The sequence below is a fragment of the Candoia aspera genome, chromosome 3 (genome assembly GCF_035149785.1).
Source record: "Candoia aspera isolate rCanAsp1 chromosome 3, rCanAsp1.hap2, whole genome shotgun sequence".
Taxonomy (NCBI): Eukaryota; Metazoa; Chordata; class Lepidosauria; order Squamata; family Boidae; genus Candoia; species Candoia aspera.
Window position 1 is genome coordinate 71336153 of NC_086155.1, and position 27897 is coordinate 71364049.

Here is a 27897-nt window from a genome sequence, read left to right on the forward strand (position 1 = left end):
CGCGCAGAGACGCGCGCAGGCCCCTCTCCGCAGCTTGCCAGAGGCAGCACAGAAGATGCTGGTGGGGAGGTTAACTTAGAACTGCATCTGTTCTGTACTGGAGCGGGTGAGTTGCCCTACGTAGTTGGATAAGGAAGGACTTCGGGAGGACGGGATATTGGGCCCCCCACCGGGCAAAAGTACCTGGTCCTGCCCGCGAATCTTTCACAAGCAGAAAGATGCCACCTAGTCACTTCTGTTCCTTTCCTGGGAGTTGGCGTCGACAGGGTGTATTGTGTTAATCAGGGGGAAACCAATAATGTTAATTCGATAACTTCTAAAAAATTAACGAAGAGGGAAAAAAACCCTGAGTAAATGAGAGAGAAGAAATGGACAATCTTCTAAGATTTCTTTTGTAAGGAGCAAGAAATTACCCAACCACAGTAAGGCAGGACCAGGCTTTGCTATTTTTTTAGCCATTGTACAGAAAGTGTTACGGAAGGCTGCTATTCTGTTAAAAGAGGCAAAATGCTGAAGCTTTCTTATTATTAAATAAAATTTGTCAAACGGTCCCCAGTGAGAGAGGCTGAAGCATTTTGATAGGCATGCTACAATTAGCAGGAGCCAGCAAACGAACCATGCCAGGGTAACCTTCTCTCCTTTCTTACTAGCTTAGCATACCTGGATGTCAGCAAAACCTCTGACACAAGATTTCATGTTATTCTCCTTAATGAAATAGTAAAATACAGGCTAGGTGATACTCCTGTTAGATGGGCTTGCAACTGAACGAAGAACAAAGAGTTCTTGTTTAGACTTCACCCTGGAGAGATCTACAGTATGTGCTTTTAAATCAGTGACTTGGATTGGGGGGTTGAAGGGATGCTTATCAAGTTTCAGATGACACAAAACTGGGAGGGATAACTAATGATTTAAGAGGAGGGAGAAAAGGTTCTAAAATGTCTGGACAGCAAAGGGCTGAAATGAAGAGGACGGAAGTAAACAGGGAGAGATGTAAAGTTGTGCATCTGGGTATGAAAAAGTGAAAAGGACAAGGATAAGTTGGGGAGACCTAGCTTGGCAGTAGTACATGTGAAAGGGATCTGAGTGTCAAATTAAACATAAGCTAGCAGTGGTATATACAGCTGCTAAAAAGGCAAATGCTATCTTGAGGTGCATTCACTGGAATATAGAGTCCAGATCACTGGAAGGAATTGCTCCACTCCACTCTACCCTGGTCAGACCCCATTTGGAATACTGTATCCAGTATGGGGCATCATAGTTCTAAAAGGACAACAATGAAATAAAGCAAATTAATAACTACCAGGATGGTGAGAGATCCAGAAACCAAACTGTATAAAAATGATTAAGGATATACTTAACCTATGGAAGAGATGATTGAGGAGATATCTTAAAATACCTGAAAGGCTGTCACACAGAAGAATGAATGGATTTGATCTCTTTTGTGACAGAGGGCAGGACTAGGACCAGTGGATTAAAACTACCTGTAGGGTAACATCAGGAGGAATTTCCTGACTGTATGAGCTGTCAGCCAGTAGAACAGGCTGCTACATGATATGGTCAGTTCTCCTTCACTGGAGGTCTTCAGACCAAGGCTGGATAATCATCCGTTAGATTGCTCTAGTGGACTCTGCACTGAGCAGGGGTTGGACTTGATGGTCCTCAAGGTCCTTTCAACTCTTATATCTCACCACGATAGCACAGACTCCATCTAAAATGGTATCTTTCCCACATGTTCCACTCACCATTTAAGATTACAATGAATGTGTTTAGCTAGGAACAAACTGAAAAATTATCTGTGAAAAATATTGCAAGTTGAATCCTACAAAAGTGGGGTATCTTCATAGTGAAATCTGAACCTTGACCAAAGTCTGGATTCCATGGAACTGAGTGACAATTGCATAGATAAGGATAAAACTTATCTGCACCAAGAGTTTGGAGAAGTTGTTTTAGGCCCATGCATTATGGCAGAAAATATAAGTATGTGCGGATGAAAAAAAAAGATGCATGGGCTGCCTGGAGAAGCAAATCAGTATCACCAACAGCATGTAATGAAGCAGAAGATAAGATTAACAGGAGAGCAAGAGAGCTTTCAAGGGGGACTAAGTCCTTAAAACTCCACAAATAAATTAAGGAATGTGTATGAAAGACATAGTCTGAAATTAGTGTATTTGGAAGATTGCCAGAGAATTGATCCTTTCAAAATTACTGCTGTTTAAGTGTTCATACTCCAATTATACGGATCCCTATGGAGAACTTAGGTTCAGGATCTTAAGTGACAATTAAGGAACAAAAGAACTGAATATATTTGAGGAAAGGGTCTATTTCCTAATTCTATTTCTTTCTGCTTAATATTGCTGCTTCTTGCCTTTTTATTATTGCAAGTAAATGTGAGCTGGATTCTGATACAAAGCCTGTGGACAAAAGATTTTAGACTGCCCCCAGAACCCCAAGTCTTTGCAGTGATCTTGGAATGGAAAATTTTCCAGTGTCCTGGAAACATTTTTAATGTTTTTGCCCTGTAATGCTCTTTTATCCTTAGTCAATGCCTTCACCGATGTCATTCTACTACCCTTATAGAAAGAAATGCCATTTTTACCCGAGCACAATTGTCCAAACCAGTACTTTATTTTTCTTATATAAGCTATTCCACCAGACATTTACAGTTTGTTTTAGCAAAGTCTTTAGTGAGATTCATAGATTCTGTGATTCTTTCACAAGCCATTCCAGCTGGATTTGATTAGTTTGTAACAGCTGATCTAGCAGTTGCACAAAGACGTTTGGAATGACAGTTTCATAGTTTGTTGTTGTTAATATTACAATGGAAGCAATCCTAAATATCTGCTGCTATTTTCCTTTCTACAAGTGTTTTCCTGTTTATCATAGAATCATAGGGGTAGAAGGGGCCATTTAGGCCACTTACAATTATCTGCGTGGTGCAGAAATTCAAATTAAAGCATCCCAAGCAGATGGCTCTCCAGCCTCTGCTTGAATAGATTCAGTGAAGGTGAGTCAATCACCATCTCTCTGGGCAACTGATTCCACTGCCCGTAAATGATACAATATATGTATACCTCTTTGGTGTAGTCTTTCATTATTGAAATCAATATTCCTGGAAGTAATAAAGTTATTAGTACTCATGACGAATTCTTCCTTTCATAATCCCATTTATGAAGAATCTCTTTCCATGCAAGCAAATGTGTACTGAACATCTTACTTTAAATGCTGTAGGAAGAGGACCTTTATAACGTAGGATAACATAGCATAGGATAGCATAGCACTTAGCTAAGCAGTGACGGCAAGAGTTTTTGGGGCCCTGGAAGAGCATATCATTGGAGGCCCCCATGGAAGATTAATTTTTATAACCTATCAAGCTGATAAATCTGATTTTAGAATAAGATTGTTCAACCCAAGACAGGGTTGTGAAAATATAGTTATTCCAACTCATAAACAAAAGCAAACCAAAATAAATTAAAATTCTATGGTTCATTATACATGATGGAGATTTCACCTTACCTTTAGACAGGTTTCATTTTTTGATTACTAACATTATGTTAAAACTGGGCCCTCAAATACAGGGCCCTGGGCAATTCCCCATTTGACACTCCTAAAGCCACCATGGTAACTAGAGAGCCTTTATAAAATTTTGTTTATATATCTCTACAATTGAAATTCCTGGTTTCCCAGATTCAACCAAGCACAGAGCTTGCAGACACTATGGTATATGGGATATTGAGTGCTTTGCATTCACACTAAGGAAAATATTACAGCATATTAAGGTTATCCTGACCTATAAGCACTGTAGAAATCCCCTGACATAACACTGGCGTGTGTGTACATCTGCACACTGCCATAGGTAGGTGTATTTAATTCCTCTCTATTAACTGTAATACTGTGTGGAAAATAATTTTTGTAAAGGGCCTGGTTTTCTTGTAAATGTCCTGGACTGATCACTCATCCAGTCTGTGTGTTTGACAGATAAAGAAACTGAAATAAGACAGTTTTATGGTATTCTGTTTTGTCATACCTGAGAAATGAACTGAGGAAACCAGATATTCATTTACTGCTTCCAAAAGATGGCAAGGGAAATGATTTCATAGATAACATACGTTGTGTCATGAGCACTGATGGTGAGCATGAGGGGGCCCCTATCCAGGGGGGAAAATGCATGCGTAGTAGTGAGGAGTTGAGCAGCCATACAAAGAGACACAGAACAGACCCGCCTTGACTTTTGGGGTTTATCTGTCTGGGTTTTCCCACGCTTCTTCAGTTTGTTAGGATGTTCAGTCTAATGTAGCAGTAATAAAACACTAGAGACCTATTCCTCATCTCAGCGTGATTTCTGACTGTTAGGACACTTTGTCACTTAAGGCAATGAGCACTAACCAATATAATATTAATATCTAACATGTACCTATTTTAATGTTTGCTGCACTGTTTTCCACATTGACTAATGTATTTATTGTTATGCACAATAATTCCTGTGCATTTTTCCCCTAAAATAATAAAGACTTTAAGGTTAATTATAAATAAAGTGTAGTAACATATGGCTGCGAGAGCTGGACCATAAGGAAGGCTGAGCGAAGGAAGATCAATGCTTTTGAACTGTGGTGTTGGAGGAAAATTCTGAGAGTGCCTTGGACTGCAAGAAGATCAAACCAGTCCATCCTCCACCAAATAAAGCCAGACTGCTCACTTGAGGGAATGATATTAAAGGCAAAACTGAAATACTTTGGCCACATAATGAGAAGACAGGATACCCTGGAGAAGATGCTGATGCTAGGGAGAGTGGAGGGCAAAAGGAAGAGGGGCCGACCAAGGGCAAGATGGATGGATGATATTCTAGAGGTGACGGACTCGTCCCTGGGGGAGCTGACGACCGACAGGAAGCTCTGGCGTGTGCTGGTCCATGAAGTCACAAAGAGTCGGAAGCGACTAAACGAATAAACAACAACATAAATAAACTGATGTTCTGTCTAGGGTTTTCGGCGGCCAGAAGTGGCTACTGTGCAGCTGACTCTGTTTTTGAATGGCAACAGCAGAAGGAAAACTAATTCATAATTGAAATTATTTTACCACATATTTTAGGTGAGCATGGACAAATGTTTAGGGGTCCTTCAACTTCTAAGAAGCATTTTCATTGAATTAAAGCAAACTTTGAATTGTGATGATGGTTGCCATCTGTATAATTCCCACAAAATACCTCTACTAAGTCTACAGCAAGGCCTGGTAGAAGGAGGCAGATTTGGGACTTACCAACAAATTGCTAGGTGATTTCCCGGGGATCAATGTGGGTTTCCAGGCCCAAATACTTTAACAAAAACAGACACTTTCTACCTCTATCATAGCTAACTTTGCACTTCAGCCTTAAAGTTTCTTCCCTGTAAATTCGAACGACTCTGTCATTGTTAAGTTCTCCATGTTGACCTGTTCTGAAGCAGAATTTCTGATCTAGAGTAAGATATAGCTTGGGTTCACAGAAACAATACCTCAAGAGAGGGTCTGTTTGTGGCTTATTGTGTGGAGTCAATCCATCCCTTGCATTTTGTAATGCAGGTGTATGCTGTATGAACTAAGCCACTGGTTTCATAGGCACTCTGTGCAAACGTGATGGTGAAAAAATAACAAAATGTGTGTTGTGATGTTACTGTGCAAACACAAGCCTTTCATATTTGGATCCTGGCATTGAATGCAAGTCCTTGCCCACTCCCACACCTCCACAGACATCTATGACTGGTTCATACAAGTAAACTAAACTGTTTATGGCTAAGAAGGTACAGCAGATAATTGGCTGTTCCCAAACCAAGCCACCAGATTATAATCTGGCTCTGCTTCCCACTCTCTAGATCCCAACTCCCAAAGATGAACTTCATGTTTATAATTAAAAAATAGATATTCACAATCATGAAGTAGTCCATCCTCTGATTTATAGACTATGTCCACAAAACAACCATTTAAACCACCCAGTATTATAAGAAAGGAAAATAATGAGATCTAGGCATAAGTAGGCAACTTCTTTCTTAGTGTGGGACACAGACACTGGTAAGCAGGGCAGTGATTTTAAAAATGATGAGGGTTCATATCACATCCGTGTGGGACTGAGATTTTCTAGCTGAGTCAAGTTTTTATATATATAGTTTATTTCGTGCATTTCCTGCCTCAGACTGGCAGGAAACTGCACAATTTTCAGCAATAGGGCTGTTATGGGAGCTAAAAAAAGGACTTTAGGGACTAGTTGTGGCTTTGGGGCCATTGATTGCCCACCTTTGCTCTAGAGTTTGATCACAGGGTTGGATATTAGAGGCAACTCTTTTCCCATCCGGTTACAACTACATCTGCGGAATTGATACCCAAATTAGTTACTTGAAAACACTCAAAATAAGACATAGAAAGAGAAGAAGAAGAAAACCCCCTTCTACTATATTTTCACAATTTGGCATCCATAAATATAAAATCCACATCTTTTGTTTTTTTCCATTGAAATACTTATTCAAGAATTACAGGAATTAGGGGAATTACAAGAATTAGAGAACAGACTCTGAGTCTTCTTGTGTGACATCCTTTCAGGTATTTGAAGAATGCTTACTTACTCAACCTTCTGTTCTTGAGACTGCACCCTCCAATTCCTTCCATCATACTCCTTCCAAATTAATATGATTAACCTGATCAGCTTTTCATCTAATTCTCATCTCTGTTTCGTTTCAGTACTCATGAACCCAGAAACAAAACTTGGGAAACATTGCTCATCATTCAAAAAAGAAACCAAGGAAATAGAGTTCATGACAAGTCACATAAATCATAAAATATTGCTCATGGCCAGGGAGGAAAAAACAGCAAAGAAAATACAGCTTGGGAAAGGCAAGACTCTGAAAGAAAAGAAATACTCCACATCCAAACCATTTGGTTTCTCAGCATGAGCATCTGCTTCTAGAATGAAATCCATGCTTCATCATTCCTATATGATTGTTTCTGGTGAAATCAAGCTTTTCAGCACTGTGCCAAAAAGACTGAAGTGCCTTCTTCCCTAAAAATTATTTACTGACCATATGTACTGATTATTAGCTTTTTAAAAAATCAGGAGCAAATATTCAGCAGAATATATTAAGATGATCTTCATTGAAAGCTTGCCTTTAACAGTTTGGTTTTTAGTATTCTTGGGAATAGGTAAGTAGGTTCTGGAAATCTGGGAATCTTTAGCCTATGTATCATCATTAAGGCCAATGATCTAAAAGAGTCACGGGAGGAAAAATATCCATATCTGATCACAAAACATCTTAAGTCTTCTGCCAGGTGGGTAGGGTGACATATGAATAGATGGCTGCATTCGAACTATAGAGATACTGACCATTACTTCTTTGGAGTCCTTGCTGCTCTCTGAGCTTGATTTGCTTGCAGACATTCCACTACCTGACCAAGTAACATCATCAGTGCTAGTGAGTGTGGGGTTAATTAGCTCCGTTTATATACAGTAGCTTGCCCTGCCAGTGTTGGTGGGGATGTTGTTTTCTCCTTGGTAGTTCCTTGATTGGGGTATTGTTTTCTACTAGATTGTTTGTCTGGTGTTAATCTCTGCTTGAACAGGATTAAGCAGGGATTAAGCAGGGATTAAAACCAATCAAGCAGAAAACAGTACCCTAATCAAGGAACTACCAAGGAGAAAACCTCACCCCCACCAACACTGGCAGGGCAAGCTACTGTGCATAAACAGGGGGGAAACCCCACACTCGCTAGCACTGATGATGTCACCTGGTCAGGTAATGAAACAACTGCAAGCAAACAACCAAACTCAGAGAGCACTGAGGAGTCCCTGGTTCAACCCTGAGCTACAGATATTCTCTTCTATTCATTACCTCTTTAAGTAGAATATGCCTGGGATTAGATCTTGGTAATACAAATAATGGGTGATGTACATTTGATGTAGATATTGCACCATTAGCAGTAGTGCTACTGAATCAATATTTGGAAAGAGAACCAGAAATTCTGAACAGCAAATTTGGAAAAAGCTATCTTGGTATGAAGAGGATCTGGACCCTCATTTCTTGACTATGGGAGCTCTCAGTCAGTGTATTCAACTTTGCCATTTTTTCAGCTTTAGCATCTGCTGGAGCCAATGCTGACAAACAAGTCAGCATTTGCCATACTTTCTGCCTGCAATGAAATCTTTAAAAACAACACTTCTTCAGTTATATAATTGCTTAGGTTTTGAATTGTTTATTACAAAACATCTTTGTTTTTTTTTCTAGGAGTAAATGTTTTGGTATCAGAGGAATGCAAGGATAAAAGGTTGAGTAGCATTTTTTCTTAAAAAGAAAATATAATGTATCATCATCATCATCATCAACAACAACAACAACCTATCCTTCTCCCCATAGGGCATTCAAGGTGGCTAAAATTATTAACTAACATTATTTCCAGCCACCGTGCAGAATTCCTTTCATTATTGTTCTACAATTGGTTGTGACATCCACTGAGGCAGAGTCAGGCTATTTTTGTTGACGAAGGGCTATTACAGAAATAAGCTTCTTGCATATTTTTCAGAGCTGAAACACTGTTCCATTCCAAGGATTTCTACTCTAGTTGCATCTATTAAAGAATCTGGGTAGGGCCCTACAAACATGAATCTTATGGTTTGCCTTTTTTCTTTTCTGGCAGAGCTTCGTGTTCTAGCAAATACTCTAGAGGAGGGATTCAACATGTCCTGCCTTTTGTGACATGGAAATGCCATGATATGACATGCATCACCTTCCATTCAGTTGTCACACATAAAGGAACTCTCTTAGAGGGAAATGATGGCAGTTCTGCTATTTTTCATATATGACATACAACAATGGGATTTTCAATCAGGTTCAAGCTAAACTCATTGCATGAAAACCTTTTCCTAAAAATTCTGTATATAATTATCTATCTACTCCAATTTTTTTTCTAAATTAAAAGTGGGAGGAGACAAATAAGAATGGGTGGAGGTGACATCATTAGAGTTTTGCAGAACACTTTTTTCCTCTGCATCTCCATCTTTCTCTCTCAATGCCCGCAGCCAACTTTCTCATGGTGTAAATTATTCACCATTTCAGAGATCATACGACCCACATGTGATTTCCCTTCAATAACTATGAAAGAGAATACCTAGGAAATTGCAGTTCATTTACAAGGGAAGCCCATGGGCAAGTGAAGCCACTATTTTACCTTCCTTCACTGCATGCCTGCATGTTGGAAATCTTATTTGACATGAGAGGGCATTGGATAGGAGACAACTTTAAGGCAGGGCAATGGCAGGAGATTCCTTGCTTTGCCCAATAATATTATAATGGCTAACAAGCTGAGACAAAAGTAGATAGGAAATAGGTACTTCTGTGGAAGGATAAAAAAGACTTTGGAGCCCCTTTCTTCAATCTGGTGCTCTCTATGTCTTAGATTTCACTCCAGTAATCCCCAGCCAATGTAGCCAGCTTAGCACAAGAGGCACTGAAGCCCAACAAGGACGTTTTAATGATTCTGAGAGGCCCAGAGCAGAATGTTGATTTCACTTCCCCTCTGTCTGCTTCCTTTTACTGCATCTTATATTAATATATGTTCTCCAAATTGGTAGCCCAGAAAACAGAAGGGGGGAACCTAAAGTATCTATGTGAGATTTCAAATTCTAAACCATAGTTTATAAGAGGGATTGTTCATCAGGGAGAGGCGGCAGAATAATTGCCCTCTTGGTCGTGCCCTTAAAAAGACCCTGAATCCAACATTTTGGGGGGACACTAGCTGGAAACGACTATAAAGCAATATTGTGCTAATGATATGCTTTAAATATAGCTTCCAGGATCACAGAGTTTGGAATAAGAGAGAAATTGAGCATTTATGGAAGCCAAGACCATATATGGGAGTGGTGGGGTATTAAAAAAGTCAAGGTAGTTGACTATGGAGTTGTAGCCACCATCACGATTTTTTGTTTGTTTTACTTCTTCTGTGGACATCCTTGGCAAGAGGTATTTGTTTTACCATGCAGGGGGAGTTTGTACAAGCATTTTTACTGGCACAGGGCAAAACATATAGTCCCCAAAGCCAGTTTATTTCTATTGTGACTTCTTACAACAACTTTGCATCCTGTAATAATTTCATTGATTTGTTTTCTGTGTTACAGGGGAGGCATGCATGCAAGTGGCAGAGAGCTGTCATCAAAATCAACTGTGAATCTGTCCTGCTGGCTAAACAGGAGCTTCCATGGTTTGCATTATAATATAGTCCTTTTCCAAAACCACTCAATAATCAGTAGCAGCAGGTCTTCATATTCTTCAGTCAGGACACAGATTCTGCTGAATACTTTGGGGAGACAGACATTTGAATGCTATTACCAAGGAGTGAAGTCATGGCTCATATGTGGAATTTATGTTGATGTTGGAAGTAAGAAGATTTCTTTTTTTCTTTTTTTTTACTTTGGATAAATTAACTGAATATGTAGTGTAAAAATGGGAAGGGAATGTATGTATTTTTGGAAACATAGTTTTTCTTGGTTACAAATTTTCTTGGTTTTATGTATTCAGTGGGACATAATGAGATAGAGCCGTTAGGTGGGATACATTAATTCAGGAAAATTAATGTTAGAATAATAGAAGTAATTGGGGAAAGCCAAATTTTGCCTTTTGGTGAGATGGGTGCTTTGTTCAAGAAACTTGGTGTAAATGACTGCATTTATGTTCGTCTTCTCACCAATTTGCCTTTCTTGGAAATGCGTCTTTTATTGCACTAGTCGAGTGTGTGGTTGCTCACACTTCATATAATCCATCTGGGGCTACCTCTTCTCATGTCATGGTGCTCCGTCATCTTCTCGAGCATCCAAATATGTCAATCAGGCAAAAGAGAATTATTGTATTTGACCAAGTTAGAGCCCCATAAGAATGCTTATGTGTTATAATCATTCAAAATCCTGAATAGAGGAGTGTGATATTATCTCTCCCTCTGAGTTTTTGTATAACTCTTGTTCATCTCACTGCCAGTCCTATTCTTGCATTATCCAGCTAAAGTCAAACACTTTTTAAAGGATAGGAATGAAAAAACGAAAGGCAGTACCTTACTTTCTATTTGAAATTAATCACTTCCACCAAGACTTTGCCAGAGTTGGTCATGTCCCTGTTTACCAGCAGTTACCACCACTGCTTTGTGGCAGTGCCCAGGAATTCACTTCCTCTTGTCAGATCCATGTAAGAAAACCCCTGCAAAACTAAGCTATCCTTTGACAATGTTATGTACTCCAAATTAATGGGAAAATAGGATGAAATCATAGTAACTTAGGTCTTACGTCCATTGTGTAATATATTTATTTTTACTGTACACTTGGCAGGCCTTTCCTCAAAGAGGTTTTGATACAGGGATTTACACTGGAAGTTTTCAGATGCAAATATAAACTATCATAAAAGAGTTTTTACAAACACCATAGATTCAAACCAAAAGAGTGCTCTCTTCCTATCTCATCTGCTGATACTTTTCTTTTTGAAGTTGCTCCAGATCAACCAAAAAATGTATCCTGTGCTCAGTTTGGAAAACATGGACACACCATTTGTTCTTGGGATAAAGGACATTATACCTATCTGTATACTACCTATACATTACAGTAAGTTCTGTCTCCCTTATGGCTAAGTTTACATCTGGCCAATTCTGCCTTGTCACTTAGACTTTGTTTCCATTTTCCTGTGTACCACCTGGGATGGAAAGAGTGGAATTTGCACACCAAGCAGTTCGAAAACATGCAAATGTGAGTAGATTAATTGGTACCGCTTCGGCGGGAAGGTAACGGCGTTCCGTGAGTCATACTGGCCACATGACCCGGAAGTGTCTATGACAACGCCGGCTCCAAGGCTTTGAAACGGAGATGAGCACCGCCCCCTAGAGTCGGACACGACTGGACTTTACGTCAAGGGAAACCTTTACCTTTACCTTTTGATCAAAATATTGTCCCTGGTGGTCAAACATTAGGGCATAAATATCTCACACATCAATCTTTGCCCTGCAAGCCTTTTTTTTTTAAGGACTTGATCCCATTATTAGGACAACTCAAAATATCATACAGCCTGAGGCAAAGGAGAAGATGGCATTTTCCATCCATGGTTAATTGAACCTTACTTAACTCTACAGAAGGAATAACATCCTCAGTAGTTCTGAGGATAAAGTTAGGTTGGCTGTCCTTCAGTAAAGCAGATCCCCAGGAGCTGTCATTGTTGCTTCCTCTTTAACATCTGCTATCTGTAGCTGTCCCTCACAATGGCTTTGATCTTTAAATTGGTGAGTAGAAGGAAAGTCCAGGAATAAAAGTTCCCTGTCTCCTCCTTCCTTCTCCAACCACCTGTTCCCATCAAAAGATTTTCTTGATGGCTGGCAGGATCTAAATTGTGTCCAATTTTAAACAGACATCATGGCTTGTGATAACAGGCTTCTCCTTATTGGCCCTTTTACTGTATTGACTATCTCTGGGGGCTGTTATCATGGACTCAGGTTACTGTACTGTTCTAGCCTTTCTGTTCTGTGCACCTGCCCACCCCCTCACCACAATTTTTTGGTGGTGGTGGGGGGGGACCTTTCCAACACCCAGAGAACATTCTGTGTCCAATGAGCATTCTTACTCCTTCAGAGTTAAGTCTAGGGGTAAAATAAAAAGAAAGATACATCTCATTTCCCTATAGCTTAAACAATGAAACAATATCACATCACAGGCATTCCTCTACTCATTCTCTATAACAATAAGTCTTCAGTAAAGCAATTAAGCAGTTACTCTTTCTATCAAATGGATTTCTGGGAAAGGAGGGAGGGAATTTCTCTTTAGTCTGCTTTTCTAATATTCTACCTTGAATTAAAAGTACAGGCAATCTGAGTGATTTTAAGACCTATCTAGCCAAGTCTGGCTGATCTCAGAAAGATAAACTTCAGTGTTTGGATGGGACACTATCAGGAAATAGCTGAAGGCTAGAATGTAAATATATATATATATATATTAAAAAAAACAGAAGATGGCAAACCACTTCTACTGTACATAGTGACCAAGAACATTACCTGTGAAGAAGCCATTACCTTTATCTTTAACAAAACTATAAAAGGATATTTTGTAACAGAATCTTGCTTGTTTGCTGTTTTCTTGGGAAGTTTCAGTTTTTCAACCCAAGAATCTATGAAGTAATTGTTGAAAAACTCTTAAATAATTTATGTTGTGAGATCCTGAAACCCAGTGCTGGTACAAGAGCATTTGTTCAGTGCAAGCTAAGTAAGATAAACTTTTTTTTCCACCAAGAAAGGCAAAGTAACATGGCTAGCCTTATTTTTTTCCCTGTTGAGCTCCTGATTTTATATGAAGAATCTGTAAGGAGGAGGAGGAAGAAAGAAGGAGGAGGTAGAAGAGAACATTGGAATTTCCTGGTCATCCCAGAAAATACTGACTAATCCTGCTTAGCTTTTTGAAATCAGCCAAGATCATCTAGATGCTGCTACCTAGCTAGGCAATCATATTTCCCCTCGTAGTGCTTATATATAATTATATATTTAATGCATGATATATGTAATGCAGATTTCAAAATGTTATGTAGGATTTTCATTTTTCATGTTATCATCTTTCTGAGTTTATGATTCTATACTTGGGATTTGGCAGTAAGCCTCAGAGCAGGCATTGGAGTTTTGAGTTACCACTGGGAAATTAAACTGCATATTAGGGTAAGTGAAATTAACTGAATTCGAGTAACTGAAATATTAGAGTAAGTGATTAAACTGGATATGATAATAAAAAGTACCAGCTTCAAGTCATCTACAAAAAACCAAGTCCTTACTAATGAACTGAAAAATTAGGTGGTAATATAATTGCTGTCACTGTCATACAATGTTATATAGGTGTAAAATTAATCTAGGTAGGGATTCTTTAGAACAAAAAGAAAAAGGTCATTCATACTGTTCATCCCAGTTTCTTTTTCTGTTGCAGGCTAACAAATAAAATCCCTAATGGAACGATTTTGGAAGAAGAAATTAGCACTACAGATTACTCAGTAGATCTCAGGAAAAAGCTGCACTTTGAAACTACTTACACAGTTGTGGTCAAAGCCAGAAATAAACTAGGGAGCAATTCTTCTGAACCAATGCAGTTCACATTAATAGACATTGGTAATTATAAGGAATTCTGATCAATTATTGGAACAGAATATTGGCTTGAGTAATGATTCAATTTCTAATCAGTCAGGCAGTTCAATTAAATCAAATGACTCTTGTATTGAAGATTTTTGGCTTCCTTTGCTAAATAATATTTGCAACCATTGACAAATCAACTTTGGAGGGTGGCCATTGTGATGGTGGTTAAACCAAAGTGGCTTCTGATATACGTAGAAATACACACACATGCTGTATACAGAATATAGACTCAAGGAGGCCCATTGTGATATAGTGGCTAAATTGTTGGACTACAACCAGAGAAGATCCAGGTTCAACTCCCCACTTGATCATGGAGCTTTCTGTATGACATTGATTTATTCATTATCACTTAGGCCAACCTATCTCACATGGTGATGGCAATGAGGATAAAATGAGAGGAAATCCCTCATGAGTTCCTAGGATGGGATAAAACTAATAAAAAGTCAAGTTTATGTTACTATTTTTAAAATAAGAAAATATAAACCTGTATGCTTTCCACAGTCTGTTTTTGGAATTTTTGGACTTAGCCTTCCAAATGCATGCCCCTTAAAGACAAACAATATCAAGAATATATGATTTATTTGTAGAGTTGTAAAGTTGTAACAGAGGGATGATTGGAACAAGGAGATATATAACTACCATATAAATCAATGGAAATATATACGCCTTCCACAATTATAGGCAGTGAATATAATTTTCAGGGTGACAAGTAGGAGGTTGCCTCATCTCCCACTTATGATCTTCTCCGAAGCATTTAATATACCACTGCATGTAACAAGATACTGGACTAGATAGTTCTCCAGTCTGATCTTGAGGACTCATACAGTGTTATTATTATAGCTCAGAATTTTATTTCCAAAAATAATGCTGTGTTTTTGTTTACATTGATGCATCACTGATCATCACAACACAGTGAAGCCTCACCCTCCTGTGGATCTCTCAGTAAACTGTGATGCCTTTGCTCCCCAAAATTGCACCATTTTATGGCAAGATCAACAAGAAACACAATGCTTTAGACTGAGATACCAACCAATCCACAGTAATTCCTGGATTACGGTAGGAACATTGAAATTTGAAATGAAATGAAATGTCTTTATTATAGTCTTTGGCCAGCATTACAAATAAGAAAAAGAAGGTGGAAATATTTTATTTTGTATATTAGTAATTCCTTATTTATATATGTATATTACTAATGCGATTCCTTAGTCATACTCAGAAATAATTTCAATGTTTTCAGTCCCATAATAAGCATCCAATAGAAAAGAAATCAGCAGCATGTCATATGTATTTAAATTCTTTGGCAATATAATTTTGCTGTCATAGGAGTATATTGTTGATTGTCTGCTGATGCTTCCCATCTAAATCATGTCCCTGGAGGCAAGATTATGGCAGCATATTGAGTTAGCCTTGTCTTCTTACTCAGCCAGGTAGTGTAAATGCTACATCTTTAATACTGCAATCATCTCATTTTTAGTTCAGGATTCACAATCTAACATTAACTTAACCCATACTTCCAAATGCATACTTATTAATCAACATCAATGATCTCTATCTGTTCCTGAGATTCCTCTGCATGTTTGTTTATCATTTGGTGGATGCAAACACAAGATGGACAATATTTAGCCTGCCCAGAATGTTTCTTAGAACCAAAAGAAAGCAAATGGTTCTCCAGCTGGCCATGAGTGAATGGATACATCTTACTAAGCCATAATATAGTTGGGTGTTGGGTTTTGGCTTAGCATGTTTTGTGCATTGAGCAGTTGTGCTCTATAAACTATATAGAGTGTATAGAGACAGAGAGCTTAGTACAGAGGTGGGCAACCCCCAGGCAGGTTACAATCCTGCTCAATCCTCATGTTGTGGTCTCCAGAACTTTTCCAGATGATGCTGAACAATTTGGTGGCAAAACATGGTATGATTTTCTGAACTGTCTTTTTTATTAAGCCTCTGTAAGGGAAAATGCATTCATCTCTATCCTCAAAGTCCTCCAAACTGGGGGGAAAAAATCAACCTAACTTCTGATATCACTGCATCACCAGATTCATACCCTTGTGGTGCTTCACTGGGGCCAAAATACCAGTGAAGCTGGAAACAACTGCCTGTCTCTTTCTTGGCATGATATGATAATCCAATCAATGTGGCATCTTCAGCTAACAACAATTAAGGAAGCCATGATATAGCATGATGTGTGAATCTGACCTATGATAAAAAGGTTTACATTTCTGCATTGTCCCATCAGTGAGGTGCTAATGGACCTAATAATGTTCACTAGTGTCAGACACACTTTAATTCAGCCACACACTTCTGTACAGAGTAGAAACAAGATGGAGATTTGTGTTTACAAAATTATCATGCATTGGTCCCAACACATAATTAGGAACATAACTTGAATGCTTGTGCCAGGTCTGGCATTTAGTTTAGAAGACAATGTCTCTCTCTTGAGGTGCACAACTGGGGGTTCTTACAGCATTTACAGGATTGTTACCATGTTCTGTTGAGCACAAATAGAGATTTTCTTCTCAGAGGAATTGCAGTTAACAACGCAGCATTTTTAAAGTTGTATCTATGTGCTTTCATCTGTTTTCATGCTAGCTTGAAAATCTAAATGCTAGAAGGTATGATCTTCATGACCTGAAGCCCAAGGTAAAATACGAGTTCCAGGTTTCCTGCAGGTTCCTTCTGGATAGAGGTTTATGGAGTGACTGGAGCCAAGCATTTCAAACAGAAGCAGGTGATAAAATAACTCAATAATACTACATGTCTAACATTTATTTTGTTATTTATATAAAAACCAATTATGGATAACTAATTCGTGCCAGGCTATAATCTCATAGGATTTAGGGAGAAATGAAAAATTTATTAATATGTCCTGAACAACCAAGTATTGGGGGGGGGGGGCGTAAAGCACCTCCTCTAAATCATTTTTTTCAAGTGTGCACAGCCCTTTTCTAATCCCTTGTATTATCTTTCACTTTGTTACAAATGGAACCTTCAGACATTTTCTCAGTAAGAAGCACAGGGTTTGGCCACTGTTTATTAGGAGAGCACCAGAGTGTCCATCTTCTTTAGATCTTTGCTGCCGTCATCATGACAGAATAACCGGGTGCCTGGAACTCAGATGAAAAGGGTGTAAATGCCTCCTCTTCTGGAAAGCAGGACTGGAGAGATTTCTATTTGAAAGGGGATTTCATACATTAATGGAGAATTAAGCAATCTATGGCTACTAAGCTTGATGGCTGCATAATACTTTCCAGATCACAGGTGCTATTCTACTAAGTATCAATTGCTGAGAAACTGCACTTTGGAACCACCCAGGAGAGAGAGTTGTGGCTTTTATATTCTTGGGTACTTCCCACAGATGCATGAGTGGTCACTGCAGGAAATTGGGTGCAAAACCAGAAAACAGAGATACTCCCATCTATTCTGCATCAGTAACACACTTAGAAGTTGTGCAACATATCATAGGCACTCTCACAAAATAGTTGCCACAACACACTTGTTTATTCCCAAAATGGTGGGGATTGATTGTTGTAAAAGCTCCATTTTCTACAGCAAAAGAGGGAAAGTTGCTTTGCTCCAACCCCCTCTAGACATTTGTGGATGTTTTCTATCCCTTAAAGTTAATGTTAAATCTTTGTTTATTGGCAGATAGACACATTTCCAGCCAATCCCTGGCAGTCATCCATCTTTTTATTTTTTAAGAATGTCTCTGGGATCTTTTGGGCCTCAGCGATATATTTGGCAATGAAGATGATGCTTAAGTTGGAACTTTGCTATATAATAATTCCCTTCTCGTCCCTATGGGTGGTATGTGTCTTCCTCAACCCTGAGTCCTCTACCAGAGGCCTGGGAGTTTGAGGATTCTGCACAGTATCTAAGCTGTTCTTAGCATTGCACTCTTCTGGACAGAGAGCTCTGATGTTGTTCCTGAGATCTGTTGGAGCCACTCCCCCAGCTTAGGAATCACAGCCCCAAGTGTTCCTACCACCACTGGGACCATTTTGGCCTTCACTTTCCACATCCTCTCTAGTTCCTCCTTCAGGCCCTGGTACTTCAGTTTTTCATACTCCTCCTCCCTGATGTTGCTGTCACTTAGTACTGCTACATCTATCACCATCGCTGTCTTCTAGATAGATACACATATCTATTTATCACACCATGTGGCTTATGGTTTAGCTGGAATGGCACCCTGGAGATGAGCCTTCAGAGTCTCACCCATCATAGCTGCTCTTAATATAGGGGCATCTGTGACCAATTATCCTTTGTTGCAGATGGGATGCCAAATACAATTATCTGGAAAACAAATAAAAATTACCAAATAGATTTTGTGGGAGGACATGTTGATATCTCCCAGCCATTCCCCTTTTAAGGACTCCTTCATCAGTGATGAAGACACATTGACATGGTATTTGGAAGAATTTCACCTATCCATGGTCTGAGTTTTGGTAACTTCTAGGAAATTGCCTAGCTGCTAAGAGGCTAAATCATTACTTCTTTTGTTAGAATGAGCAAATCCTTGATTGCCACGTATTCACAGCATTCTTATATTTGTTTCCTACAAGCTGCCCAACACTTGACTAAGTCGCTCCCAAGTTGATATAAATATTACATACTAAAGCTCTTTTTCTTTTGGTTCCCAGTGCCATTCAAACCCATTAATGTCTGGTATTTAAAGAAGGAGATCTCTTCCAAAAGGCAGAACATTACTCTTTTCTGGAAGGTAAACATTGCTGTACAAATCTCATTTTATCCTGATGAAAAAAGGAGATGGGGAAAAAGTAATGCAAAACATTACTTGACATCTTATTGCTTTCAATGTGATTTATGCAGTCATTTTGCTGACAGTTCTCTTTCCAAATCTGTGATATGAGTTGAGTCATTCCATATACCATAATAGACAAAAAGGAGATGGGAAAAGGAAATACCTGCAATTCCTAATATAATTTTGAAAGAATGCAGCCATCACTACTGCATCGTCATGGTTTTTAGTGCAACGTTGAAGCCTTGATATATGGAATCAAAAAGCACAATCTTCATCTCTGCCAGAAAACTGCAGAAGACCACCCTTCTCTAGCTTAGGCCCCCAATGGCCAGCCAGAGAGAAAATCAAGCAGAGAAGGTACAACATCTGTGGTTACCCTGTAAGCTTTGTGACAGAGGGAATTGTTGAACCCAGTGCCTTACCAGTTCTAGTCCAGTCGTCCTGGACTGGAGTATGGCAGCACACAGTGAATTAAAGTGCAAAAAATGTCTTATTTGTTTACAGTCAATGAATGCATCAGAAACAATAAGCAAAAACTATCATTATCAAGTGATATTTCAGATCCTCAACCAGATGCCACCTAGAGCTGCAGAAATGAGTGTGACCACCCACACTGTTTTCTCACGAGTCTCCCCTAAGGCAGATTATAACATAACACTTAATTCTCAGAATTCACGGGGAATATCCCCATCTGTCTACATCACCACAAAACTAGGAATTACAGGTAAGGTAATTTTTTTTCTATGGAACTTGAACTCTCATTAAGATAACTAAATATTAGTTATTGGCCTCAGTAGTGGTAGTAGTAGTAGGTTAAAAGCACAAAAGAATTCCAGGAGTGCATTTTGCTTTGATTAGTGCTGAATAGGTTTAGATAGCAAATTCCTTCACCATCGTTCATCTAATGTAGTAGCAGCAACTAAACAGACAAGGGTTATTCAGTTTAATTTTCTTTTGCATTACTTATTAATGAAATTCTTGTAGTATGACTTTAGTTTAACCTAGTAGATATTATGGCACATTGATTACTTACAATTCCATTGCTTCCAAATCTTATTCCACCTAGAATTACTAACTTCTTTTTGAGGATTGTTTCCATTTCTAAACTTGAATGTCTCCATGACTAATGAAGTTGCACTCCAGTTGAGCTGATACAAGTACTTTTTTTTATTATTATTATTTTTCAAAGAACTGCCACCACCTAACCACGTCTCAGCCACATCAATGGACAATGACAGCATTACTGTTAAATGGGAAGCACCTTTAGCACCAAGATCTTTCATCAATGGATATGTAGTTGAATGGGTAGAGCACCATCAAGACTATCACATGAAAACCTTCCCAACATGGTTTAAAATTCCTGTTTCTAATTGTACAGTAATAAAAGGTAAGCTCATATCAGAGGATAACACATTGCTAATGAGAAAGTTTAGACAAGCAATTACAAACAAGAGTTACTTCTAAAATTCATGCATTAAGCCACAGTTCAGCACCACACTGTAATTCAGTACAATCTTCCCCAACTCAGTGTAGTAGACCATATGTTGAAATGGATTTTAGGAATTCCACTTGGGCTTATAGTCCTGAACACTGGTTGGGGAAGGTTGGCTTTGCTCATCCTTTTTTCTGGTTTTCCCAGATGACTCAGAATAATATCTTGGGTTGTAGCCACTGCAATCACTGTAATCAAACCGTAGCAGAGAGAAAAGAATGTGTGTACTTTACTTGTTCTAAGGAGCCAAGCTCACTTGAAGCAAAACATTACTTGACACCTTCTTGCTTTCAGTGTGGTTTATGCAGTCATTTTCCTGACAGTCCTCTTTCCAAATATGCAATATGGACTGAGTCATTCCATACACCATAACAAACAACACACAACATAACTGCAGGACTGTCAACAACCTTTCTCTTCTAGATTCATGAAAATAATATTATGATAACTCTGGCCTAACTCAGTCATGAAACATTCTCAATTCTCCTAAGTTAAACTTTCTGTTCTGTAAAAAAAATTGTGCAACTCAATCCTTTGGCAATGTTGGCCTGAAATAAATATTTTGGAATAGAAAAAGAATTACCCACCTCTTTTGGCAGTGATTGCAGCACAGGATAATTGTGAGATAGCTGTTCAGACCTACAGTAACTTACTGCTTATGTGGTTGCTGTTTTTAATCTAATAGTCCTCTGGTTTTGAAGAAAGACCCTAAAAATACACAGAAATGTCTATTAAAATCTATATTTCATTAATGGCTGAATGTGAGGGTGTTTTTTTTTACTCTGTCTTAAAGACTTTTCCTGAGGTTTTTCATCTACAGATTGATAATCTTACAAGAAGGCTTGTTGCATCTGATTTTATCATATTCCTTGGTTCTGCAGACTTCAGAAACAGGAGTTTTTGTAATGAACTCAGAAACAATATTTTTATTTATACTGAGTCCAGCAGCAGCAAGTTTACATGCGCTTTTACCCTCCAAGTCCTCATTTTTTCCTAATTTGTTCTGGCAGCCAGAGAACCTATCTGAAACATGTGGGCTTTAGGACAAAGGACCAAGAAGCAATGACTAGAAACTGGTTGAAGGCAGCCTTTATGAGAGGGACTTTTCTTTATAGCAGGTTGCATCTGACTGATTTTTAGAGATTCTGCTTCAGTTCCTCACACAATAGCCCAAAAGCTGCCCCTTTTTAGGGGAGTCCTGTTTCTCATTGTACAGTAATAAAAGGTAAGCTCATATCACAGGAGAACACGTTGCTAATGAGAAAGTTTAGACAAGCAATTACAAACAAGAGTTACTTCTAAAATTCACACATTAAGATGCAGTTCAGCACCACACCATAATTCAGTACAACCTTCCCCAACCCAATGTAGTAGACCATACATTGAGAAGCAATTAGGAAGACAGAAGAATTTGTTGGCTCCCAGCAGCATCATTAGATATGGTTGTCTGAATCGAGAAGTATGACTCTGTGTCTACAGCAGCAACAAACCGATGATTTGCAAACCTCAACTTGAAAAAAATAAAACCCCTCTCCTCCTAAATTGTGAAGCACTAAGTCAGGTGTGCCTGAAAGACCACTTTCTAATTTCTAGATAACTTAAAGCCTAATGTATGCTACCACATCCGCGTGTTTGCACTCTATCAGGACAGAGCAGGAAAAGCAGCTGTGACTACAGAAAATATGTCAGCAAAAGGTAAGAGTAACAGGTGGTTTGGTTTAAGATTTGAGATCATCTCAGTTCAGGTTTTTCATTAAGGTTTGTTTTGCAGCCCCACTGACAGGACCTCACATTATGAATGTCACTGTGAAGGATGGGAGCATTTTGGTCTGCTGGAAAGAAGTTCCAGAACATCAGCAAATGGGGTGTATCACTAGTTACAAGATTTATTTGCAGAAACAGTTCTTCTCTGTACTCCCAGAAGTCCATGGTAGGTACCTTTTAAAATTAAGAACCTGACTGCACAAAATGCATAGGGCACTAAAAAGTGTATGTGGGGGGGTCAACTTTCAGTCAGAAATTACAGGTTATCCCTCTATGCCCAAAGAAATGGACATTACCTCTCATCATTTATAGACTGAGGTAGGCTGAAGGGAGGGCCTGTGCTCAGAAATGTCAAGCAATGCCTGTGAATCATTTCAGTTTTCAGTCCAATAAAATTGCCACAGGCGAGCTCAGGACGACAGTCTCTGTGGCTAAGCCTGAGCCGGAAACCTCTCTCATGCAATATTTTGTCCTACCTGAAAGAAAATGTATATTTTCAGCAGAATCTCAAATTAGTAACAGTGAATGCACATGAAGATACTTTCCCATCATGTATTAGCAGGAGCAGTACTTTGATATGTGCTTGGAAAACAATGGGCAGCCAGTGCAGGTCTTTTAATATGGGCATAACATGCTTTTGGCATCATGTAACTTCAAATAACCTAAGAAATGGGGTTGTGCATTGAGGAAAGCTGCCTTAGATCACAAAGGCAAAGATACTGTATGTACCTTGACTTGATAATACTATGAGACAGTCATTCTTTGACCTTTCTGTTTTTCCAATCAGAGATCCCTAAAACAGCCCAACAACCATTCTCTATAGAAAGCCTAGAGGCTGGTGCTTCATATGTTATTTGGATGACTGCTTCCACAAATGCTGGAGAAAGCCCCAAAGGAAATGAAGAGCTGATCTACATAAAAAGTAATTATATCTCTCCCTCTTTCCGGGGGAGATGGGCGGTGATAAAATTTGAAGAATAAATGAAATTATATCCCACATCTAAAGCTTGTGTCTAGAAAACAAAACATAACATTGCTCTATAAACAGAGCTAATTTTCAGGTTTTAGGTGAGAATTGGACACAGCGATGTGTGAAGATTTAACAAAATTCAAAACACGTTCTTGGAAATGTTCAGAAATTAGCTCTTTATCTCCAGTAGCATGACTATAAATGTCACTACTAACCACGATGATGGAAAATCACAAAACACGCATGGTAACATCATAATGCAAACTGTACCTTTATATACTTGTGTCAGACACAGTATGTACATTATGAAGTTTGTGTCACAATGTGTGTTTCATCACCCTAGCTCCCTGATAGTCACTTATGGGTATATTTAGTTTTGCATTCAGAAAACTCCTTTAATAGCTGAACAGCGGAACAAAATTCCTTAAGTATTCTTGCATCTGATATGGCTAACTCATAGAGATATGAAAAAAAAAATGGGATTCTATGGAAAAGAATTTGCAACCAGACTTCTTATGGTACTCCTTTCTCTGGCCAAAAATCCACAGGGGAGATGTGAGATGAATCTAATAAGAATGTAAAATCAAGAAAAAGGGAAAGTTACGTAAAAGGAAGGGATTTACTTCACAGGGGAAAATACATCTAAAAGTTCTGCCTCAAGGAAATTTACATAGCAAAGGACTGTAAGGTAGAATCACTTTTCAAAAGGATTCTCAGGAAATATACTAGCTCTTCATCTCTCTGGCAAGTTATGTACAAAAGGTTCATATGTTAAGAAAAACTATGAAGGAAAACAGTCATGTTTTCCTAGCGGATTTTTCAACACATTCATTAAAATTAGAATCAAGTCCTGCCTTATCAAACACATACATTTAAAGGACTAAATTTATACTAATTTATAAAACACTGGTTTTGCCAGTATGTTGGCTAGGGAATTCTGGGAATTGAAGTCCATACATGTTAAAGTTGCTAAGGTTGAAAAACACTGATTTATACTGATCCACTCATTCCTAATAGCTGGGGGCATTCTTGGGAATCTGGGTTTCAGAGCTGTGCCCAATCAGTACCTGTACTGTATATTACCCATTATGAGTGATGGCTAAGGTTTTTTTTTTAACAAACAAATTCATGAAGGCACATCGTTATCTGTCAAAATGTTAGATGAAACTAACTGATTTTTAAATAATAGGCTGCAGAAGTTATTAAATCAATCTCCATCTACAGGGTTGGGAGACCTGTATAGGAAAGTATAAAGAATGGTTATTTTAATATAATGGCATATGTGTGTTACAGAGTACTGCATTGTGGATCTCATCCCAAAAATTGTAAGAGGCCAAATAAACAAACAAATGCTTTAAAAAAGAAAAAAGAAATCAGATTTCTAAATGTCTATGTTATATAAGTTTTCATTTTTTAACACATGTATTTTTGTCATAATGTAGCAACTGGATTTACAGCTGCCTCTGACTGCATTCCAGTTATAACCATTTCCATTATTACTGGTCTTTCAGTGTGCATCTGTTGTGTACCATTTGTTCGGCGAAAGTAAGTGATCATAATTTTTTTTTAATGATTAGTAATTGTTAGATGTACAGTGGCAAGAAATTAGAATATAATTTTAAAAAATGGCATTAAATAGGATAATTCTTATGGGAAAGTATTCTCTTGGTTGTAATAATGTCCAGAATGAAATGAGACATGTGTGGTGTGGTTCAGCAGGATGCCTTTATTTAACTTTGAAAGCTTAATACCAACAGGGATGTTACTAATGGCTGCATATGACCCATAGAAACATAAATTCCTCCACAGCAAACACAATCTGCATCTTGCCTTTCAACAGCTTCAGATCATTCCCTTCATCACAACATCCATTCTTCGTGGGTATTCTGCTCCATGTTCCACCTTAACTACACTTTGCCTTGTTGTTTTCCAATGTGCCCATACATTTTATCTCCTTATCTTTAGATATGCACTTGGATCCAGCAAGATAGCTTACAGTACAACTAGTAATCTTCAAGTATAAGATTCCATAGATATAATGCTTGATATAATGTAGGAGGCAGGTTACAAAAAGAAGCACTTTTAAACATGGATGCTCCAATATTATCTTTCTAGCTGCTAACTGCTTCTTCCTTCCTTTATTGTAGCAGCCCCTCTATTTTCTGGGGGAGCCAATACTGCTACTCCACTGGGAGCCCAAAAGCCAACCAGAGAGGACCTTAGGGGAACATGCATACACTGAAGATCTGTGGAGAAGGATGCCCACCAAATGTTTATATAAAGCTTCTACCGTCTCAACCTTGCTTTGTGGAGGGGAAGAGGGAGAAAAGAGAATACAAGTGAACGTTGTGGAACTTGTTCCCACTTTCACAAGACAGAAAAGTCAAATAGCAAATTCCTTATAGTAATAATAATTGGCAACTTTCTGCACCTTTATGATACATCCAAATCTGCTACCTTAAGCAGACCACATCAAACCTGCACAATTTATAGTGCAGAAACCTCCAAACATCTGAACAAGCAAACATATTGTACTTATGTCAGAAGAGTCTCATGTAGCTCTAATTTAATAATTCCAAGAGACATTTTTACACTCCACAGTTGTGGCATTATTAACACTTGAAGCTAAAGGTTGCATTGTTGTCATTGTTGTTTTCTCCACTAGGATTTTCTCCCTCCTTTCTGCTCTGTTATTTGGATGGTATCCAGATCCAGCCAACTCTTCATGGGCAAAAGAGTTCACATCTACAGAGGTAGGCCTACCTATTGATTGACTCCAACTCAGCTGATTGACAAGAGAAACAGTCTTCCTTAAATTAGCAGAGATACTTGAAGAGAGGATATAGATAATTCAGCTTCAGCTTTCTAGGATTTCCTCCTATCAAAAGTAGATTTTCTCAGATGAAATAATGTGCTAAAATTATTGATCGTGTAACATTCTCATAAAAACCTCACAGCCTGTTAAACATTGTGATGAAAAAAACCCACTTTATAAAAGAATTTACAAATTTAAAATCTTGTAGAGTAGTTATATAAAGCTGACTTTTATGCAAAAGAAGTTTGCTTTTAAAGAGAGAGATGTTCAGGTATTGTACTGTCATCAAACTCACATTTTCCCTTAATTTCTTCATTAAGGATGAATCAGGTTTAAATTGTACAGGTTTTTTAAGCAATCCAGCCAGATCTGAAGACCCTGAAACTCTGCAAATAAAGGAAGTCTTCATTAAAAGACAGCACCTAACTTTTATGGATGTGCACATATTCAAAGATACTGAGAAAGAACTATCCATGAGAACTATGAACTGTGATTCTTTGGCTACCAACATAATAGATAATACTGGGAAACATCAGCTGCCATCTTTGTACAAGAAAGTTGTACCTGAAGATCCAAACCAAGGCCCAGTATTTTCTGAGTACTTGGTTAATCCACTTGAGGATGCCACAGTAGATTACCTGCCAACCATCACACCTGCCATTATGAATACTGAGGAAGACAGCTCTGAATCTGAACTCAGTTCATTACCTATTTTTCCTATAACTGCTTTTCAAACAAATTCAGTTCCTTTTGGTGGAAAACTTACACTGGATGCTATAAGAATGGACTGTAATTCTTTCAAAGAAAACCCTTTTAAGAGTAGAGATGTATAGAATGTTGCTGTTCACCATTAAACACTTTTGATGGAGACTGTAGTAGAGTTCAGGTCAAGAGACAAAGCCATTTATTTAAGTTCATGCACAAATGCTAAGTGCAATCAATGTATTTCCAAATAAATGTTTACAGTACATGTTTTACCCTATTTTTCCAGTTAAAAATTAGTTGTTAAGATTCATAAAAACATGATACATGCAGAGAGAAAGAAACACACTCTAACAATTTACAAACAGTAGCAAAACCAAACCTATAAATAACTAAAAAGAAGTATAATGGTTGTGTAAAAAGAAAAGATTGCCTAACCAGTCCAGCTATTGTTATTTATTCGTTCAGTCACTTCCGACTCTTCGTGACTTCATGGACCAGCCCACGCCAGAGCTTCCTGTCGGTCGTCAACACCCCCAGCTCCCCCAGGGATGAGTCCATCACCTCTAGAATATCATCCATCCACCTTGCCCTTGGTCGGCCCCTCTTCCTTTTGCCCTCCACTCTCCCTAGCATCAACATCTTCTCCAGGGTGTCCTGTCTTCTCATTATGTGGCCAAAGCATTTCAGTTTTGCCTTTAATATCATTCCCTCAAGTGAGCAGTCTGGCTTTATTTCCTGGAGGATGGACTGGTTTGATCTTCTTGCAGTCCAAGGCACTCTCAGAATTTTCCTCCAACACCACAGTTCCAAAGCATCTATTTTCCTTCTCTGAGCCTTCCTTATGGTCCAGCTCTCACAGCCATATGTTACTACTGGGAATACCATTGCTTTAACAATGCGGACCTTTGTTGTCAGTGTGATGTCTCTGCTCTTGACTACTTTATCGAGATTTGTCATTGCTCTTCTCCCAAGGATGAAACGTCTTCTGATTTCCTGACTGCAGTCAGCATCTGCAGTAATCTTCACACCTAGAAATACAAAGTCTTTCACTGCTTCTACATTTTCTCCCTCTATTTGCTAGTTCTCAATCAAGCTGGTTGCCATAATCTTGGTTTTTTTGAGGTTTAGCTGCAAGCCAGCTTTTGCACTTTCTTCTTTCACCTTCATCATAAGGCTCCTCAGTTCCTCTTTGCTTTCAGCCATCAAAGTGGTATCATCTGCATATCTGAGATTGTTAATGTTTCCTC

At 38.5% G+C, this 27897-nt stretch overlaps 1 protein-coding gene across 2 annotated transcripts; it reads left to right on the forward strand.

Moving 5' to 3' along the window:
• On the forward strand, positions 1 to 26922 carry IL12RB2 (interleukin 12 receptor subunit beta 2). 2 transcript variants are annotated; one of them, XM_063298089.1, is made up of 17 exons: positions 1 to 106; positions 6703 to 7161; positions 8241 to 8280; positions 10127 to 10386; positions 11479 to 11593; positions 13940 to 14118; positions 15056 to 15198; positions 16735 to 16873; positions 18783 to 18862; positions 19409 to 19628; positions 20094 to 20291; positions 21990 to 22091; positions 22168 to 22326; positions 22948 to 23082; positions 24573 to 24675; positions 25796 to 25883; positions 26266 to 26922. In XM_063298089.1, exons 2-17 carry the CDS (start codon positions 7104 to 7106, stop codon positions 26776 to 26778), a joined length of 2532 nt encoding a protein of 843 aa, XP_063154159.1. In that variant the 5' UTR covers positions 1 to 106; positions 6703 to 7103; the 3' UTR covers positions 26779 to 26922. The 2 variants fall into 2 exon arrangements, with proteins under 2 accessions (XP_063154159.1, XP_063154160.1); XM_063298090.1 differs by lacking the exon at positions 8241 to 8280.
• Positions 26923 to 27897: the final 975 nt, after the last annotated feature.

Coding starts and splice junctions, on each gene's coding strand:
- IL12RB2 (XM_063298089.1), top strand. CDS start 7,104: ATGATCTTCATTGAAAGCTTGCCTTTAACAGTTTGGTTTTTAGTATTC. Junction 15,199..16,734: donor ACAGTAATTCCTGGATTACG/GTAGGAACATTG, acceptor TTTTCATGCTAG/CTTGAAAATCTAAATGCTAG. Junction 24,676..25,795: donor GTACCATTTGTTCGGCGAAA/GTAAGTGATCAT, acceptor TTTCTCCACTAG/GATTTTCTCCCTCCTTTCTG.